Source organism: Amphiura filiformis, chromosome 9 (assembly GCF_039555335.1).
Source record: "Amphiura filiformis chromosome 9, Afil_fr2py, whole genome shotgun sequence".
NCBI lineage: Eukaryota > Metazoa > Echinodermata > Ophiuroidea > Amphilepidida > Amphiuridae > Amphiura > Amphiura filiformis.
Window position 1 is genome coordinate 34,821,736 of NC_092636.1, and position 21,806 is coordinate 34,843,541.

The following is a 21,806-nucleotide window of genomic DNA, read 5'->3' on the forward strand; positions in this document are numbered from 1 at the left end:
ATATCTGTGATCAAACCAGGCAAGCTAGGTCCAAGGTTGTGCGCATGCACAACAGATGACCCCCAAATTTCCTCCGATGGAATATTCCTACAACGCATGATTTGTTTACCCACAGAGATGTACCTATACACGTGATACATCCACTGTGAATAAAATTCGTGAACTTGAAAGAAACTTGAAACTTCATTATTCTATAATTTATAGGCCCTGCAGTAGACCTATATCAAATGCGTATGAGCCTTAATAATAGCGTATTTTTTTTGTTTTCTGTTTAAAAAAAAAAAAAAAAGGCACGAGGTAGCTTTAAATAATTATTAATTACTTTTTTTTTACTTTGAAGCGTATCAAATTTATTATTATATTGCAATTATGGTTGATTTTATACATTGATAATAATGCAGAGGGGTTCTTTGTTTGTTCAGCATCATAGTTAATTTAGGATGATCAAATTTATATCAGTAGCAAATGAATGTAATTAAAATGTCATTTAGAGAAAATGTCAAATAAATATCAAATAGGCCTAATTAAATATTTAGCAATTCTCAATTTTGGATGCGGCAGTAAACTCAAAACCAATATTGTGAAGGGCCTTAAGATTTTGTTCTAAAATCCGAGGCCACGCCCTTTCATTTGCTCCAGGCCTATGCAACCATTGCAACTTTGCGGTGCTAAGTGTAATTATTCATGTCCCTTCATGGTAATAGAAAGGGGAGCGAGAAAGGGATGCGGACTTAACCGATAGTTGTACCTGTACAGCAAAGGGACCAACTTGATGAATTGAACAATATGTCACCAGAACGATATTATAAAGGGGAGCGGGTTCGTGCTAGACCTATTATAGCTTAACTATGAACTAGATTTTCCATTTTAAAATTTAACCGTGTCAGTTTAATTTGATTCAGGCCCGGGGATGCAGGCCTATGTGCCTTACATTTCCCTGTATGTTAATACCATAATAAATTTGGACTTAACATACAACGGGGAGCGAGAAAGGAATGCGACTTTAAATTTGTGTCTTTAGTGAAAATTAAGGTACAGAAGAAACTGCAGTTCACAGAAAGTGGTGCGAGAAAGGGGTGCGAGCTGTCGTATTTATCAACATCATGACCGAACTAGAATTCCGCAGTAAAATACCACACCCTTTTATTTGCTCCAGGCCTATGCAACCATTGCAACTTTTCCGGTGCTATGTGTCGTATTCATGTCCCTTCATTATATAGAAAGGGGAGCGAGAAAGGGATGCGGACTTACCCGATAGTTGTAGCTGTACAGAAAAGGGACTCCTTGGTGAATTGAACAAGATGTCACCAGAACTATATTAGAAAGGGGAGCGGGTTCGTGCTAGACCTACCATAGCTTAACTATAGATACGATACTATATAGCTCGCACCCCTTTCTGTTTTTCAGTACAGTACAAATTATGGTTGACTTTTCTTTACAGCTACAAAGACACACATTTAAAGTCGCATCCCTTTCTCGCCCCCCTTTGTATATTAAGTTCATATCCTTTCTATTATGATATTAAATACAGGAAAATGAAAGGCACATAGGCCTACATCAAATTAAACGGACATGGTTAATTTTAACATGGAAAATCTAGTTCATAGTTAAGCTATAATAGGGCTGGCACGAACCCGCTCCGCTTTCTTAAATGGTTCTGGTGACATCTTGTTCAATTCATCAAGGAGTCCCTTTTACTGTACAGCTACAATAACTATCGGGTAAGTCCGCATCCCTTTCTCGCCCCTTTCTATTACCATACAGGGACATGAATTAATATGACACTTAGCACCGGAAAAGTTCCCATGGTTGCATATATAGGCCTGGAGCAAATGAAAGGGTGTGGTCTCGGATTTTACCGCCGAATTCTAGTTCGGTCATGATACGATAGCTCGCACCCTTTTCTCGCACCACTTTCTGTTAACTGCAGTTTCTTCTGTACATCAATTTTCACTACAGCTACAAAGACACAAATTTAAAGTCGCATCCCTTTCTCGCTTCCATCCATTTGTATATATTTATTAAGACAAATCCTTTAACATAGAAATTTTTGTTCATAATTAGATGCTCTAACTATGATAGGACTAGCACGATCCCGCTCCCCTTTCTGGTATTGTTGTAATAATAACTTTTGGTGCCCATTCTGTACAGCTACAACTATCGGCTAAAATAAAGTTCGCATCCCTTTCTCGCTCCCCTTTCTATTACCATGAATACGACACTTAGCAGCGGATAAGTTGCATATAGGCCTGCAACAATAAAAGGGTGCGGTCTCGGATTTTTATGCCGAATTTTTTAGATCGGTCATGATGTTCACGTGATAGATATGATACTGTTATAGCTCGCACCCCTTTCTCGCACCACTTTCTGTTACTAAGCTGCAGTTTTTTCAGTACAAATTATGGGTGACTTTTCTTTACAGCTACAAAGACACAAATTTAAAGTCGCATCCCCTTTTCGCTCCCCTTTGTATATTAAGTCCATATCCTTTCTATTATGATATTAACATACATGGAAATGAAAGGCATTATAGGCCTACATCAAATTAAACTGACACGGTTAAATTTTAACATGGAAAATCTAGTTCATAGTTAAGCTATGATATGGCTAGCGCTGAACCCGCTCCCCTTTCTTAAATGGTTCTGGTGATATCTTGTTCAATTCATTAAGGATTCCCTTTTCTGTACAGCTACAACTATCGCATCCCTTTCTCGCTCCCCTTTCTATTACCATGAACGGACATGAATACGACACTTAGCACCGGAAAAGTTGCAATGGTTGCATAGGCCTGGAGCAAATGAAAGGGTGTGGTCTCGGATTTTACCGCGGAATTCTATTTCGGTCATAATGTTTATAAATACGATAGCTCGCACCCCTTTCTCGCACCACTTTCTGTTAACTGCAGTTTCTTCTGTACATTAATTTTCACTACAGCTACAAAGACACAAATTTAAAGTCGCATCCCTTTCTCGCTCCCCTTTGTATATGAATTTCGTATCCTTTCTATTATGATATTAACATACAGGAAAATGAAAAACTTTAAGGCCTACATCAAATTAAACTGACAAGGTTAAAAATTTAACATAGAAATTATAGTTCATAGTTAGATGCTTTAGCTATGATAGGGCTAGCACGATCCGCTCCCCTTTCTCGTCTTGTTGTAATAATAACTTGTTCAATTCATTGGTGTCCTTTCTGCACAGCTATAAACTATCGCATCCCTTTCTCGCTCCCCTTTTACAATGAAGGCACCGGAAAAGTTGCCATGGTTGCATAGGCCGGGAGCAAATGAAAGGGTGTGGTCTCAAATTTACCGCGGAATTCTAGTTCGGTTATGATGTTCATAAATACGATAGCTCGCACCCCTTTCTCGCACCACTTTTATTTCTGTGAACTGCAGTTTCTTCTGTACATTAATTAATTTTCACTACAGCTACAAAGACACAAATTTAAAGTCGCATCCATTTCTCGCTCCCCTTTGTATATTAAGTCCATATCCTTTCTATTATGATATTATTACATACATGGAAATGAAAGGCATTATAGGCCTACATCAAATTAAACTGACACGGTTAAATTTTAACATGGAAACTCTAGTTCATAGTTAAGCTATGATAGGGCTAGCGCGAACCCGCTCCCCTTTCGTAAATCATATGGTTCTGGTGACATCTTGTTCAATTAATTAAGGAGTCCCTTTTCTGTACAGTTACAACTATCGCATCCCTTTCTCGCTCCCCTTTCTATTACCATGAAGGGACATGAATACGACACTTAGCACCGGAAAAGTTGCAATGGTTGCATAGGCCTGGAGCAAACGAAAGGGTGTGGTCTCGGATTTTACCGCCGAATTCTAGTTCGGTCATGATGTTTATAAATACGATAGCTCGCACCCCTTTCTCGCACCACTTTCTGTTAACTGCAGTTTCTTCTGTACATTAATTTTCACTACAGCTACAAAGACACAAATTTAAAGTCGCATCCCTTTCTCGTTCCCCTTTGTATATGAAGTTCGTACCCTTTCTATTATGATATTAACATACAGGAAAATGAAAGACTTTAAGGCCTACATCAAATTGAACTGACAAGGTTAAAATTTTAACATAGAAATTATAGCTCATAGTTAGATGCTTTAGCTATGATAGGGCTAGCACGATCCCGCTCCCCTTTCTCGTATTGTTGTATGTGATAATAAATTGTTCAATTCATTGGTGCCCCTTCTGCACACCTACAACTCAGAGGCTACAACTATCGCATCCCTTTCTCGCTCCCCTTTTACAATGAAGGCACAATGAAGTTGCCATGGTTGCATAGACCGGGAGCAAATGAAAGGGTGTGGTCTCGAATTTTACCGCGGAATTCTAGTTCGGTTATGATGTTCATAAATACGATAGCTCGCACCCTTTCTCGCACCACTTTCTGTGAACTGCAGTTTCTTCTGTACATTAATTTTCATTACAGCTACAAAGACACACATTTAAAGTCGCATCCATTTCTCGCTCCCCTTTGTATATTAAGTCCATATCATTTCTATTATGGTATTAACATGCTGCAGGGAAATGTAAGCCATATAGGCCTGCATCAAATTAAACGGACACGGTTAAATTTTAACATGGAAAATCTACTTCATAGTTAAGCTATGGTATCGTAGGTCTAGTACGAACCCGCCCCTTTCTAATATGGTTCTGGTGGCATTTTGTTCAATTCATTGGTCCCTTTTCTGTACAACTACAGCTATCGGGTTAGTCCGCATCCCTTTCTCGCCCCCCTTTCTATTACCATGAAGGGACATGAATACGACACTTAGCACCGGAAAAGTTGCAATGGTTGCAAAGGCATGGAGCAAATGAAAGGGTGTGGTCTTGGATTTTACCGCGGAATTGTAGTTCTGTCATGATGTTCATAATACGATAGCTCGCACCCTTTCTCGCACCACTTTATGTTAACTGCAGTTTCTTCTGTATACATTAATTTTCACTACAGCTACAAAGACACAAATTTAAAGTCGCATCCCTTTCTCGCTCCCCTTTGTATATTAAGTTCGTATCCTTTCTATTATGATATTAACATACAGGAAAATGAAAGACTTTAAGGCCTACATCAAATTAAACTGAGGTTACAATTTTAACATAGAAATTATAGTTCATATAGTTAGATGCTTTAGCTATGATAGGGCTAGCACGATCCCGCTCCCCTTTCTCGTATTGTTGTATGTAATAATAACTTGTTCAATTCATTGGTGCCCTTTCTGCACAGCTACAACTCAGAGGCTACAACTATCGCATCCCTTTCTCGCTCGCCTTTTACAATGAAGGCACCGGAAAGTTGCCATGGTTGCATAGGCCGGGAGCAAATGATAGGGTGTGGTCTCGATTTTTACCGCGGAATTCTAGTTCGGTTATGATGTTCATAAATACGATAGCTCGCACCCCTTTCTCGCACCACTTTCTGTGAACTGCAGTTTTTTCTGTACATTAATTTTCATTACAGCTACAAAGACACAAATTTAAAGTCGCATCCATTTCTCGCTCCCCTTTGTATATTAAGTCCATATCATTTCTAATATGGTATTAACATGCTGCAGGGAAATGTAAGCCATATAGGCCTGTATCAAATTAAACTGACACGGTTAAATTTTAACATGGAAAATCTAGTTCATAGTTAAGCTATAGTAGGTCTAGCACGAACCCGCTCCCCTTTCTAATATGGTTCTGGTGGCATTTTGTTCAATTCATTGGTCCCTTTTCTGTACAACTACAGCTATCGGGTTAGTCCGCATCCCTTTCTCGCCCCCCTTTCTATTACCATGAAGGGACATGAATGCGACACTTAGCACCGAAAAGTTGCAATGGTTGCAAAGGCATGGAGCAAATGAAAGGGTGTGGTCTCGGATTTTACCGCGGAATTCTAGTTCGGTCATGATGTTCATTAATACGATAGCTCGCACCCCTTTCTCGCACCACTTTCTGTTAACTGCAGTTTCTTCTGTACATTAATTTTCACTATACAGCTACAAAGACACAAATTTAAAGTCGCATCCCTTTCACGCTCCCCTTTGTATATAGTTCGTATCCTTTCTATTATGATATTAACATACAGGAAAATGAAAGACTTTAAGGCCTACATCAAATTAAACTGACAAGGTTAACATTTTAACATAGAAGTTATAGTTCATATAGTTAGATGCTTTAGCTATGATAGGGCTATACGATCCCGCTCCCTTTCTCGTATTGTTGTAATAATAACTTGTTCTATTTATTGGTGCCCTTTCTGCACAGCTACAACTATCGCATCCCTTTCTCGCTCCCCTTTTACAATGAAGGCACCGGAAAGTTGCCATGGTCAGGGTCGGATCCAGGAATTTTTGATAAAGGGGGCGCCTTTTGGTCGACGATGTGTTAAAGGGGGTTACCCCCTCGAAAACTCAACGGTTTTGGCCCATTGTTTGCTGTTCATGGCCGAATTTGTTCCTTTTTTTTAAATTTCTTACAATGTTACCGGGCGCCCTTTGCTAGTCAAAAAATAGAGGGGGCGCGCGCCGGCTGCGCCCCCCCCCCAAATCCGCCCCTGATGGTTGCATAGGCCGGGAGCAAATGAAAGGGTGTGGTCTCGAATTTTACCGCGGAATTCTAGTTCGGTTATGATGTTCATAAATACGATAGCTCACACCCCTTTCTCGCACCACTTTCTGTGAACTGCACTTTCTTCTGTACATTAATTTTCCTTACAGCTACAAAGACACAAATTTAAAGTCGCATTCATTTCTCGCCCCCTTTGTATATTAAATCTATATCCTTTCTATTATGGTATTAATATGCTGCAGGGAAATGTAAGGCATATAGGCCTGCATCAAATTAAACTGACACGGTTAAATTTTAACATGGAAAATCTAGTTCATATCTATGATCATCATGACCGATCTAGAATTCCGCATTAAAACCCGAGACCGCACCCTTTTATTTGTTGCAGGCCTATATACAACTTATCCGCTGCTAAGTGTCGTATTCATGGTATAGAAAGTGCAGGGAGAAACGGATGCAGACTTAGCTGTACCAATGAATTGAACATCAGTTATTACAACAATACGAGAAAGGGGAGCGGGATCGTGCTAGCCAGAGCATCTAACTATGAACTATAATTTCCATGTTAAAATTTAACCGTGTCAGTTCAGTTAATTTGATGTAGGCCTAAGCCTTTCATTTTCCTGTATGTTAATACCATAATAGAAATGATGTGGACTTAATATACAAAGGGGAGCGAGAAAGGGATGCGACTTTAAATTTGTGTCTTTGTAGCTGTAGTAGTGAAAATTAATGTACAGAAGGAACTGTTAACACTAATAACAGAAAGTGTATATAATAACACCATCGAAAATTTGAATTATCGTGCGTTTTAATGCAAATTTTATAAGAACCCCGAAAATATCCACTACAAACACTAATGTTGTGAAATAACATCTATAGCCTACATTCCAAATTCGTGGCGGTTCGAACTTGTACCAGGTTTTTGTTGTTGAAATATTGAACTTAACTTTCTACAAGAGTCTGCGTATAGAACCGGGAAGGTTAAAATGCAGAGCAGGGTTTTTGGAAACTTAGGCCTAACCATGACGAAAAGTGAAATCGCCTTGACAGAGATTTTCATTTCTTATTAATTTATCATGATAAAGTGAGCATGGTGAAATCAGATTAAAATCCAAACCCAGCTACACGTTAGTACAATAATTTGTGAAGTACTCGATCAAAATCGATAAAATAAGCAAACGATTTTGCCTAGCAAATTTCAATGAAAACTCAGCCCGGAGAAAAAGGCCGTCATACTTTTGGCCCGAAATATTTCCATAAAAACTCCTTCATTGCAGCTTAAAGTTCTGCAATTTTTTGGAGCTCCGTTTTTCAATGAGAAATTATTCAAACATAGGCCTATTATAGGACATTGTAAATAAAGGTAATTTAATGTAAAAAAACAAATATCTAGCACGGGTCACAAATTTCAAAATCATTGCTTACCATTTAAATTAAATAACCCGACTTCATAAGCACCATTGCCACTTGTATTTGTTCTCTAATTTCTTATTTAAATAAGTTTAATCTAGTCTCAGCAAAAATTATAATCTATGTTAAGGCGATTTCACTAGTTACGCAGGTTTGAATAAATGATTAGCTGCATGTGTGATAAGACGTGTATTCTTCCCGGATAAAGTCATAATCGTATAATACTGAGGAATATGTGAAGATTTATGAATTTCAAGTTGAATTTCATTCGACTATGGATAAGTTGTAACCTTGTATCACGTGTATAGCAAATCTTTGTGGGTAAACCAAGCATGCCTTGTAGGAATATTCCATCGTAGCGGTCATCTGTTGTGCAAGCGCAAAACCTTGGCCCTTCCATGCGTGGTTTGATCACCGTATCACATTGCACAGTGCGCAAATCCTTGGACCTTGCTTGTGTGCTTTGATCACAGATATCATATTGCACAGCACCATGCATGGCATGCATGGTTGTGCACACTGCAGTTTGATGAGTGAAACCATATGGTGAAACTTAATCTGTGTGCCACGGGTTTCATGTCACAGATACTGACAGAACAGGGTCAGATTCATTAGAGGCCATTAATTCCTACCCGGGATAGCCGGGTAGGCCAAAGCTAACATTAAACACGGCGCCTCCGCCTAATGACATTCCGAGGTTAACTCTGCCTGCGACTACAGTTAGCTCATTCTTCATTTGTATCAAAATACATACCTGAGCACTGTTTACACACAACAACAACAAAGTTAATGGAAGCCCAGTCAGGATCTGTGAGAGAAAATAAGGATAATATAATTTCTTCCATGTAAACTTTTCATAATCATTTTCAGTTTTTTAATCTGATATCATGTAATTTATGAAAACTAAGAAAGTAACATCAATATATCAGTCAAGTTAGCTCAATCGATAAGGCCTAGTTTGTTTGGCTTATAATTGGTGAAAAAATGAGACTTGTAGCATTGTGTATTGATATAGAATGGCATGCACACAGTCCTTACGCAGCACTAAAACACTAGTTGCACATTGCATAATGCATGTCTCCAAATGTCGTATGATTGACATGCGCAGCAACAAAAACTGAATAATTTTTGCCAATTATAAGCCGATCACACTTTAGGGAAGGGTACTAAATTAGATCAATTATGTTGCTAGTGCTTAACATATGTTTCATTTAATGCATTTTGTTATAACTCCATGAAGTTGGCCTGCTATTTTCTGTTCCTGACATCACACTTATTTGAGCAAAACATATTTCTAGACATTTGACTCCGACAGATTGATAACATGTCTCTCTTGAGTACAATTAAATGCAGCGTCTAATTACTACATTGACCCACTTACTGAAAAGGTAATATTAATTCATTTGGGATAATTATGTTAAAAACAATTCCTTGTACTATATGTAATATACATAATTGATGATAACTCATTAAGATGCACATGACTCATCCAAACTACTAATTTCCACATAAAAATGGTTAAATGAAGGAAAATGGGTCATATATAGAAGCTATAATGCAGATTTGCAAGTCATATCAACCCGCTGTATGTTGGGTGTCTAGCAATATTCTAATTATTGCAGACAGACTTTTTACATCATGGATTTTTTGTTAAGAAATATATGACTGCGCTATTACAGTTGAAATATGTTTTTTGATTAATTTGCTAATGAAGTGATGCAAAAAACCTACATTTTTTGGTCTGAAATTTCATAAATGGCTGAAGTTTTCAGTGAAGATGATAAAAGGTAGTAAAAAAATCTGCTCACTTGATGCATACCTAAATAGTCTGTGTTCCAAATCTTAAAACAAGAAAATTTATCAAATAGTAGTTGGGTTATACTAAAATGTCTTGGGAACTTTGGGAACCCTGTATCAAAGATTACCAAGTGTGCGGTAGTAGAATTCACAATTTTCCTTTAATGTTGGAGTATGCTTTAATCCGTGTAAAAGTTGCAATCATCTTACCTGGCATCCCACATTCAGCACAGAATTTGTTGTCTGGATTCTTCCATACCTTGGAAATGACCTGTATAGAAAACAAACAAAAAGGACAATCATAAAATACTGACCAACATAATTATAATTATAAAGAACAACAACATTTTTTGACATATAGTGGTCTATGCCAAACCCATAATTCCTCTACATACTTTACAGAATGTTGCTGACCACTATAGGCCTCAATGATGCAACAAATCATTTAACAATAAATCAGGGATATGCAGCTAAGAAGCCCACGTCAGAGATATACCATAATAATCACCGCAGATCAGCTCACCAATTTTATAATGGGTTACACCCATACATTTACTATTAAGTTTTTTGTCTAAGTGTCGGGCATTTGTTTTACATCTCTAGTAGGATTATAATGTTAACTCCACTGAATGATGTTCTCTGAATGCTGTGTTCGTCATGCATTTTTTGGAACACACACTGTACCTACCAGACACAGAGGAAAATATATACCTTAATCACACTGACCAAAGTATATATCTTGATCTTAGGAGAATTTCTAAACTCATAAATTATTTCAGCTGAAGAGTACTGACACTGATTAGAGCTCAGCATGTTAATTTTTATTAACGTTTTGATAATTACAAGGTCAGTTGGGCTATTCCAGTTGAAATCCATACACCCCCTATGGAGAAGGGGTAAGCTTAATCTCCAACACAGGGGTGTAAATTTCAAATGGGTGTCACCCAATCAGGTAACCCCATTTGAAATTCACACTCCAAGATTAAGGTCATGTCTTCCATTGGGGGTGTATGGATTTCAAATGATCTCATTTCCAGTGACACTGTCGATTGATATGTATTTATCAACAGAAGCTCACAATTTGACCTCTATATTGGGGTTAGAGAACTGTGTCATAGCAGATGAGCATGTTTGCGATACTAGCGAAACCTCTCTCGTTGAAGACCTTGTATAAATGAGATTTGACTTTTTTTTTCATTCATTTTCCATATTTGCACAATTTTCTCTGAAAGTCAGTTGTTATGATTGATATGGATATCTAAAGGAGCACGTTCTGACCGAGTCTTATCGCTACATCCTCTCCACTGCTTCCTTAACAAGATGGAGATTTTGGTGCTAGTGGAAACCTTGAATTCATCAACTTGGAGGTTTGCAACCTGTCGCTATAAATGCAAGCCATTAATCAACTTAAATTATGTTGCTGTGTTACAATTTTGTTAATTAAAGAATCGTAGATCATATATCACACTTTAAATTAGTTTACTGAGCTACTAATATCACACTAATAAGCACAAGTAATAAGCAATATCAAACCTTGTGTGTCTTATATTTTATGCTAATATGTGACCGTCCACGGCGAATGAGCCGTAAATTCCTCCCCGGTCAATTTTGTTTTATTTCGTGTTTAAAAAATAAACATCTTAAACTTAAAAATGGTATATCATTTGACTTCAAACGATATCCAGAAGCGAGGTTATGGTTTGTTAAACTTTGCTCCTTCAACAAAATTATAGCTATTTACGTTTTTACATGTGTCTCTTTTTCCACATTGCTGGCAATATATATCAAACAGTCATAATTGGCGGTCATTTCAAATCATCCCCAAGTCAACGAGGTTTAAGAAAGTTCTCTCATTGTTAATTGTTGGTTATGCATACCTGTACAAAATACAATGCCTGGTAACCCACCACTTGAACAGGATTTAGCAAAAGCAAACAAAGACCAGAGCTATTAAAAGTTCTATAGCCGGCCATCTAAGGTAGAAGCTTATTATCCACTTCAACAATAGGATTATTGATTAGTTTTTGACTATCAAAATAAGACGGAAGTCGGGCCAGCTTAAGTTATCGATGAATACGACCTTCGTACACATTTTACATCGTAACACAGAATACAATTTAGGGAATTTACTGGCTCGTTTGTGCTGCCGGGTCACATATCATATTTTATGTTCATCTTCCAAACAAACCCAGTTTCATTTATTTTTCCTATGTAGTACCACTGTCATCTCACCAAATGATTCAAATGATCTGCATTGCCTTGTCTTCAAACCATTTTGTCATGTCAGTGCAATAACGTTGTAAGTGGCTTTTCATTGATTTTGCAGCAGCATTTGTGTGTTTCAATTTATTTACTTATTCATTATGTTTTAGAATTTTAATTATTCATTTAAATTTTAATTAATTGCTTCTAAGACTTACCAAAATAGCTTAAATTGTGTGCATCTACCTGTATTTTTATGATCGACTAATAACTCCACTTTGTCCAAAATGTCACTAAAACGCTCTTGCATTGACATGATGATTTGGTTCCTTTACAATAATAATAACATCCCTATTGTCTCATTCTAAAGACCAACATTCCTATCCTATGCATAAGATGCAAACTTCAAGTCAGACTTGAACCTCCTCCCCTCTGTCTTACCGTGTGGTCTGAAAGCCCTTCAGCTATTGCTTCCTTCATTGCTTCCATCCACTCTTTCACCTCTTGTGGGGAATCTCCTGTTAACCTGATATAATAAATGATGATGTACATACAGCAATAAATAACAAAGATGGTGGTAAGGTAATAGTCAATTTAACGGGTATGCAAACAATTAATTCTGACACCAAAGGGAATATATCAGACTTACGTAATACAAATTACAAACAGAAAAACGTCTTGCAAATTTTATACCAAAAATATGAACAATCAAATGGAAAACAAAGACCCTAGATTTTCATTGTTTTGGCTTTACATGTATTTTCTGCATGCATGTAATACACTGTGGAGATAGCAAGCTCTATATCCTGTAATGATTTCTATGTGTAGCACACTATATCAAATTAATATCAATTTGAGTTAAATGGTGTGGAATAATAAATTCCACATCTCTGATCAACAGCTACGTAATAGATTGAATGACCTATCTGTGTACTTTCTTTCACAATTGAATCATATGACATCAAGAGCTTGTCATGTTATCACCATCAATTATGAAAAATCAGACTTTTGAAAATATAACTTGGATAAGAATCTTAACATTTCCTATAATCAGGCATGTGAATGAATTCTCATGAAAAACCTAGTAGTAGAAGTGAGGAAAAAACCTGAAAGGCATGTGAAATTGAGCAAAAATACCCCCAAATAATGATTGAAAATCAATCAAAATGTGTAAATTTTTGTTTAAAAAAACCTGAATTCAGGTTTAAACCTGAAATTTCTGTCCATATAGTTTTGTTGATTGGAATCTTGTGATTGAAAGGCAGAATGTTTCAAAGTTATCTCAAAATCAGTTCTACAAAACTGATGCCTGAGTAATTTAAAGAGTGGTTGTAACACCACAGTGATGGAGCCAGGGGATTGAACTGACTACATGTTCTTACTTGTCTCAGGAAATATACTAGTGGCAGCACAGAGCATCTCTTGACAGCCTGTACTGATGTTAACATCCAAATGGCTGTCTGCCAGGCCTATTGCAAAATATTCCTGTCTTGGTTCAGATCTATATATAGTTCTCCCTGCCAGGCAGGATTTTAGTGCCAGGGGGCAAAAGCCAAATTTTCATCCCCAATGGTCAATTTTTGTCCCATTTTTAGTCATTTTAAGGACACTTTGCCCTCCTGGCTCTCCCCGGGCAACGCCATTGCAGGCCTATTGCACAATATGCTCATCTCAATGCACAAGACCCAACTGTTGTCTGCCAGGCCTGTCTTACATCAGATCTATGTACAGTTCTCCCTGCAAGGCATATGACGACCTCATTGTACAAGACCAAACCGCAAGTCAGGGATATATACAAATATAGGCTGGAGCTCTGGCTCCATCAAAAAGGAACATCATCATTATCAACACCCCATAACAATCATCTGCATCGTCAACAACATCAACAGAAATAATATTATGTATGCATACTTACACATATGATTTACTGGGTGTAAATAGCTGCAGTTTGTTTTTACCCAGGTCTTTCACCGAAGCTAGTTTCATTGGAATATCTCCAACAGGGATGGCTGATTCAAAATCCTAAAAGGAAAATATCAGATATAAAGTTCTTATTCAACTACTATCTTACATATTGTATCATTATGTGTAAATTTGTTGGCTAAGTAGAGTTTTTTCATTTATTTTGTTAATTTGTCTGCTAAGTAGCGCATTCTCATTTCTAGTTATTTCACTAGCTATTCCCATTCCCAAAGCACATTAAAATACCCATATTGTAAATTATCACCTTAATTTGGTTCATATGTTATTGTCAATTTCAATGGTATTTTTTGTAATCAGATACATTCATATTTGTCTCAACTGTGCATAAAAAAGACATGCATATCACAATAAGATCTATATATCGGAATGCCCAACAGATTTGCCTCCTTTAAATGACAGTTTGTACCTAAAAGCTTCTTTAGAAAACCTTTTTTTCCTTCTGCTCTATCTCGCTCTCTATGGTACTCAATCATCCCACTATAGAGCGTGTGGATGATACAATCTTTAGAATATAACATTATTTGAAATTATAATTACCTGCCAAGCTAATATCAGATTACATTCCTGCACAGGTTTTATCATTTCCCATCATTTCAAAAATACAATTTATTAATATCTCATATTTGTTTCTGAGAGCATTATAATATTTAAGAATTGGAATACAATATTCTGCATGAAAAATGAACAATTGACTGAAAAAGGCTACATATGAAAAAACAATTCAGAAATAAATGTGAACTTTTTTTAAATTGTCGTATTTTGGGCAGTGTAATGAGAATCCTAAATTATTGTGCATTGTTTCCTTATCTAAAATGTAATTTGAATATTTGGCCTATAGTTTATATCCCATATTCCTGTGAAAAATTTACCTCCTTTAAATGAAAGATTGTACCTAAAAGCTTCTTTAGAAAATCTTTTTTTCCTTCTGCTCTATCTTGCTCTCTATGGTACTCAATCATCCCACTATAGAGCGTGTGGATGATACAATCTTTAGAATATAACATTATTTGAAATTATAATTACCTGGCTGGCATGCTAATATCAGATTACATTCCTGCACAGGTCTTATCATTTCAAAAATACAATTCATTAATATTTCATATTTGTTGCTTTATTATTATATTTAGAAATTGGAATAAAATTTTTTGCGTGAAAAATTAACAACTAACTGAAAAAGGTTACATATGATAAAACAATTCAGAAATACTTATAAATGTGAACTTGTTTTTTAAATTGTCATATTTTGAAAAAATGAGAATTCTAAATTATTGCGCATTTTTTCTTTAAAATTTGATTTGTATATTTGGCCTAGTTTATATCCATATTCCTGTGAATAATTTAATGTGCTATAATTAAACTACCTTTTCTTGCCAGTAATATTACACGAGTGTAAAACTGCTTAAATATACCAAACTATATATTTTGTTATTCATTCATTTTTGCAGTAACCATGGTAACTGAGAATTCTGAATTAAATTGTGGTGATAATACTCACAGCTCTTGAGTTGTAATAACACATCATCTCTCCTTTGATAGCAAGGTATCTGTGAAGAATAACAAAAAGAAAACATACAATTATCCTAGCAAAATAAGACCCTTTAAATATATGAGTGTTAACTACCATTTCGGTCAGGTCAACAAGGAAGTAAGCCTTCAAAAATTTAAAACCCTTGTCACGAATCCATCAAGAGTATTACTTGTTACTTGGTTATCAGGTGTCATGTATTGTACAGTTCTTATAAAAAGCAAGTATCAAACATATTCTTGAAGCAGCTATGTTTCACAGAGTAAGTGTCATCTTTAAAATATTAACGTATCCGCTGTTTTAGATATAAATCTGTACCATATTCGACCTAATCAGCACCCCATACCTCATCTAATAAGCACCCTTAAAAATTTTTTGACTGTCATCTGTCTTTAGAAGTGCACCCTTTTCAATGCAATCAAATTCCATAAAATATCAGACTAAAATTACCTTCTAAACCTTCCAGTTTATGATTATGCTGATTTTGACTTCACGTTCACTGTTTTAAGCAAGTACAGTACATTCCTGTTTGATACTTCCATTTCATAATTGTAATAATCGCCCCCTGAAAATGACTGAATTCAGTGCTTGGGCGCTAATATTAAGCAGTATAAATATTTAACAGTGCACATTTCTGATTGTCCACTAGCTTAGAAATGAGCAAAATACTGAGATCATCATGCAAGTATTAAGGTACAACAAAGTAAAAATTGATACACATTACAGAAATGAATGTCCACTTTTGACCAAGTCTGAATAAGCCTGCAGACATTGTAAAAATGACAAGAATGGCCCTAAAATGGGCTGAAAAATTGCGTAAATCTGCACAACAATAAAGCCTGATTTCAGGCAAAAGCCTGAAAACTTCCATCACTGACTGACATTAATATACATGGAAAGAGGCACTAGAGGTGAAGAGTCTGGTCTAAGTGCTCAACATACTGACATCACAGGGATTAGAACCCATAACCTTGTGATCATATGTCAAAATCCTACTACTGCACCACCCTGCCCTTATATTACAAGCAAGGTAATTTCCACATGAACAGCCAATCAGTGCATGGACAAACTTAATAAAAAATTCAAGTTAGACAACAGCCCAAAGTTACAGAAATCTGGGACTGAAGAGCACTATTAAGAAAAACAAAATACCTGCAGGTATGGATGTTAGTACCTGGGAATGTTTTCCCTCAATACACAGTCTATGTATTTCCTACTATTGTCCTGATTAGATTTTCAAGGAAAGGCACATGATTAAAACACATGCAGTGCAACCCCAGGAATGCAACATATCATGTACTACTCCTTCTATTGGAACATTGTCTTGGAATACACAACCATTTCCAATAATCATCATCATTTCCTAGGGTTCTCCCAAAGCGATCAACTAAATATTCAACATCTCACATTGCCCTGCATTGATTTCGAGGCAAAATAACACAAAATTGGAACAGAAACTGCACATCTTGCACTATTCCTTAATTACAACATTGCCTTGAAGATGTACAGCTATTCACGATGATCATAATTATCATGATATCCCATGGCTCTCCCAAAAGCTATCTACAGAATATAGAGCTATTACATTAGCATTCCATACTCCCTATGGAAGACATAACCTTAATCTTCCACACAGGAATTTCAAATGGGGATACCTGAATAGGTGATTCCATTTGAAATTCACACTCCCAGTGTGTAAGAATAAGGTCATGTATTCCATAGGGGTTGTAAGTATTTCAAATAGAATAGCTCATATCTTACTCTCATAGAAACGTATTGGTGTTTCACCCATTTAAATTCCAGTTATGCTACAAGGAACACTTATCACATATGGAACATCCCCTATGGGGTTAGTAATATAACATACCATTGGAACTGACAATGCTGCAATAAAAATCTACATGAAGTTTCTCATTGCTATGAAGATGAAGGGAAATTACTGGCTTTTTACATATGAAATATTGGAAAATATTGTATTCTTATAGATATGTGTGCTGAGTGTGCACATTTAATATAATTTCAATTTTACTTGTACATTTGTACTAATTTATGAACTTGCATATCAACATGTTTAAACTGACTGCTTGCTCAAAATTACTTTAATTTTAAATCAATTGCTTTCACTCACTTTCTTCAAAGAAAAACAACAAAAAATAAAAAAAAAAAAAAACAAGAAATCCACAATAACTACAAAAACGACCACAACAAATGGACACATACAGTTTTAAATTGTTTTACAATTTTTTTAATTGTTTTACAATTCTATTTGACCAAATCCCAAATTGTTACAGGACTTAAAATACCATTTGTAAAATCTATAGTACATGCATTTAACACAAAGTGTCTACTTTTAAGAGATCTATAGCTTGAGGATAACAAGAAACCGCACTATAGCCTAAAAGTACCTTGGTTCCCCTTTTAAACGCAAAAGATCTAACACAATCACCCTAATGGCAATATCTTGTGAGTAATCTATCTACCGATATGCCTAAAAGCCAGCTGTGAGCATACTCTACTCAATATTCAATGACTGAAAAAATGCTTTAAAAATCTCTTAGAAGTGGGTCATGTGTGCATGTCAAACCATCCCCTGGCATGCCCATTTCATGTAAAACCCACTCCTGGCATGCCCATTAATCCACCATTTTTAAGCACAATTTGATGAGTTTGAGCTATTTTTTCAGATGTCAGAATGTAAGTTGTATCTGAATACCTAATTAGACCCATTTGTTTAAAAAAATAGCAGATAATAGCCTACAAATATAGTGCTATCCAATTCTAATGCTAGTATAAACTTTTCAATTATGTGCTGTAAGACATTGAACTCTACAGTCTGCCAGTTGACTACCTATTTTGACATGCTACATCGTGCTATTCCAGTTGAAATCCATACACCTCCTATGGAAGACATGACCTTAATCTCCCACACAAGGGTTGTAGATTTCAAATTGAATCACCCATTCAGGTAACCCCATTTGAAATTCACACTCCCTGTAAGGAAGATTAAGGTCATGTCTTCCATAGGGGGTATATAGATTTCAACTGGAATAGCTCATTTTCAGCAACTCAACAAGTGGTAACTATAGTTTGATCAGCTCGTAATCGGCAGGCCTTATAACATGGCGGATTAATATCCTAATTTTATTGTGACATCTTGCCAGAAGCATCACGAATTAATAATTCAAGTCTTAAAACTTCGTTTATTTTCTTTAACACACAAAATATAGACCAGACAGGTCAACTAATGGCACACTTAACGTGGATCTACTTTTCGGCGTAGTGGTAAAAACCTAACATTTCCCGCCTAAATTACGAGCTGATCAGACTATAGCAAAATAATTTTAAATTTAATTTGTGGATAATGTCTTCAAAATTAGATTGTATCTCATGCACTTAAATTATACCTTATGTCTGCAAGAATTATAATTTAATCTAACTATATTTATCCACATGGATGATTGATAATATTCATAAATTCTTGTCTGCAAATAAATGTCTGCAATATAGCAACATATGATACATAATACGCCCGATTCATATACAGATACACACAGACAAAATTTCTTGCAGCGGATACTTTGCCACAGTCATATGATTTACCCATACTTAATGTACTTTACGCAATAAATAACTAATCACATGGGTCTGTGTTGCTATTTTCATATCAAATTACATCATTTGATAAAGCATTATTATTCCTTTGATGTTTGTTACCTATGAAGCAGCTAATCAGATTCATATGATGCAGGCAAATTTTGCTTGAGTTGAACAAAATTCAACACTGGCAAATTCATTGCACACTATACTTTTTTGTGATTGAGGTAGCAAAATTCTAGCTGAAGGTGTATCACAGTGATTTGAGTCTGTGAATCAGAATATGAATAAGGCCTTATTGCATGTATAAACTACAGGTAAATCAGGTCATTCTTGGCCAAGTTCGAATACTCAGAACGCTAGTGGCTCCACGATAAACACACACGCACATAGCGTGATACAGAAGAAAGCATGCACATATCTTACATTATGTACATGCTTAGTACGCTACATGGAAGCAATTGGTACGTTCGAGCTGAGCCTTGGCAAGAAATACTCAATTTCAAAAACTTTATAAATTAATATATACTATGAGCATGCTGTCAGTTATCACATACTGGTGCAGTAAGTCTCTGTGTGAGTGGACACGCTTTCATCAGGTGTGTTTCTGATATCTACCAAGCTTTTTGTCAGATGTGCCTATCAGTCCTGATGAAGTCAGGCACATATCTGACGAAAGCTCGACCACTCACACAGGAACCTGCTGCATGGGTATGTGATAACCAGTGGCATACTTGTAGAAAACTATTACCGTCGAGAAAGCCTATGAGAAAATCTACTTATCTTCAAACACTTAACTCTTTCACATCATCTGGGTTCATGGATTCAATAAACAATACACTAAATATAATTGCTCACCTTTTTTGGCTGCATCCTTCCATCTTCAAGTAGCCCTGTGAAAAGGAAGAACAAGAAGTGTGAAATATGCCCAAGAAGATGATAACTTTCTATTTTCTTTGTTTCCACCTAAATAATGTCAAATCCAGTTTAAATTTTATGACACAAGTTGGAGAGAGTATAATTAATCACAGGTTTGGAAATGACTTCATACAGTGTGCTTAATAACTACATTTCCACTAAGTTAAAGTTCATATCAAATAAATGTCATTTACTTGCGCTTGACATCTATACTGTAAAAACTTGATAGTTAGCATATGTGCTTACTATCAAGCGCTTTTGAAAACATGAAATTGTACCAAAGTCTGGCGCTTTACCAACTGAGCTAATTGGGTTGAGACACACATTTGCAGGTTTACTTGTACGTTATAACTATGTGTATCAATGATTTGCCCAAAACCCTTCACACTTTTGTGGATGTGGCTCTTCATGTTTGCATGTTTTAAAAGCGCTTGATAGTAAGCACATATGCTAACTATCGAGTTTTTATGGTTTGTACAAAAGATGAAAAACAGAGCAAAACAATAAAATGCTGAAAATAAATGAGATATTTACAAAACTATAACAACCTACCGCTTTGTCTGGGCAGCTCATATCCCCACCCACAGGATAACCACCAGGCGGGGGCTGAAAGAAAACAGAAACACTAATCAATACTGGTTACACAAACAAATTAATCCCCTGAACACTACTGGTCATCTAACAGCATTTCTGATTGGTTGATAACTTAAAATAACTTGAAATGCTCATTTCAATGGACAATTATGACTAGGCTTTAAACTATTTATGGTCAAACTTGCATTTGCAGATGATCTTATTAATACCCTCCTTGATTGGTTCAAAATTGGCCACAATATTCATTTTGGCCAATCGGCAGGTAGGTCTCATGGGGTTAAATTTAAGTATATGTGATGTATCTGATCCAACCACACCACAAACAGCAATTGTAAAAAACTTGCAAATTGGGCAAAAACAGGGAGCAAAAACAATTAAATACATAAGAAAAATTGCATTAGAAGCTTATATAACTTTGCAACCATGTATGCTGGGGGGTCTTAGGATTTCAGTAATAGTACATTTGGTTTCAAAAGTAAGTTGTTGATACTATGTCAATTTTTCTTTCTTCAAAATTGCCTCTTTGACCTGATTGGATCATATTGAGATTGTGTCACATATAAATAACAAGCGTGTAACAATAATACTGTTTCATCTAAATGGAAGACACAGTCGTATCTCCCACACAGGGGGTGTAAATTTTAAATAGGTAACCCCTATTCAGGTAACCCCATCACACTCCCTGTGTGAAAGATGAAGATCATGTCTTCCATAGGGCCTAGGGGTGTACGGATTTCAACTGGAATAGACCATTGCAGGATCCAGTGAATATATCATGGCTATCCCATCATTGACTATTTGCATTATGTGCTCCAGTATGGATTGCAAATTAAGTGCCTTGTTTGCATGCTAGACAAAACCTGAACATATTCTTACTTTGTGAGTCAGTGTCACATTTTGTCTTTCTTAAGTTGGTTTCACATTTGCTAGTTTAATGGTTCATTAGCACATAAAGTTTGTTCCATAACTTTCAGGATTTTCTACAAAGTTCAAGTCAAATCACTGAATGACAGTTTCATTAACATCACAGTAACTGAAGATTTCTAGATAGCTGTGCAACCAAGACACCAGTGCAAGCCATGTATGCCAAACCAATTTTCCAATCTCATCAGAAGAATGGGAAGATATAACCAGCCATGCCAGAGCACCTGTTCTCTTAGACACACACAAAAGCCTATTCTACACTGATTTCTGTCTTTTCA

General features: G+C 36.2%; 1 protein-coding gene across 11 annotated transcripts in view; it reads right to left on the bottom strand.

The window, feature by feature from the left end:
• Window positions 1-21,806, bottom strand: part of LOC140160919 (arf-GAP with Rho-GAP domain, ANK repeat and PH domain-containing protein 1-like) — a 163,291-nt gene that overhangs the window by 71,148 nt on the left and 70,337 nt on the right. For all 11 annotated transcript variants that reach the window (XR_011860033.1, XR_011860038.1, XR_011860037.1 and 8 more), the window contains 7 exons: window positions 20,563-20,616; window positions 19,951-19,985; window positions 15,469-15,517; window positions 13,906-14,012; window positions 12,432-12,516; window positions 9,999-10,059; window positions 8,746-8,799 (listed from right to left, as the gene is read on the bottom strand). Coding sequence is in view for 2 of the 11 variants with exons in the window: in XM_072184264.1 (XP_072040365.1) it covers window positions 8,746-8,799; window positions 9,999-10,059; window positions 12,432-12,516; window positions 13,906-14,012; window positions 15,469-15,517; window positions 19,951-19,985; window positions 20,563-20,616 (445 nt within the window). In the remaining 9 variants the exon portion in view is untranslated. The remainder of the gene's footprint in view (window positions 1-8,745; window positions 8,800-9,998; window positions 10,060-12,431; window positions 12,517-13,905; window positions 14,013-15,468; window positions 15,518-19,950; window positions 19,986-20,562; window positions 20,617-21,806) is intronic.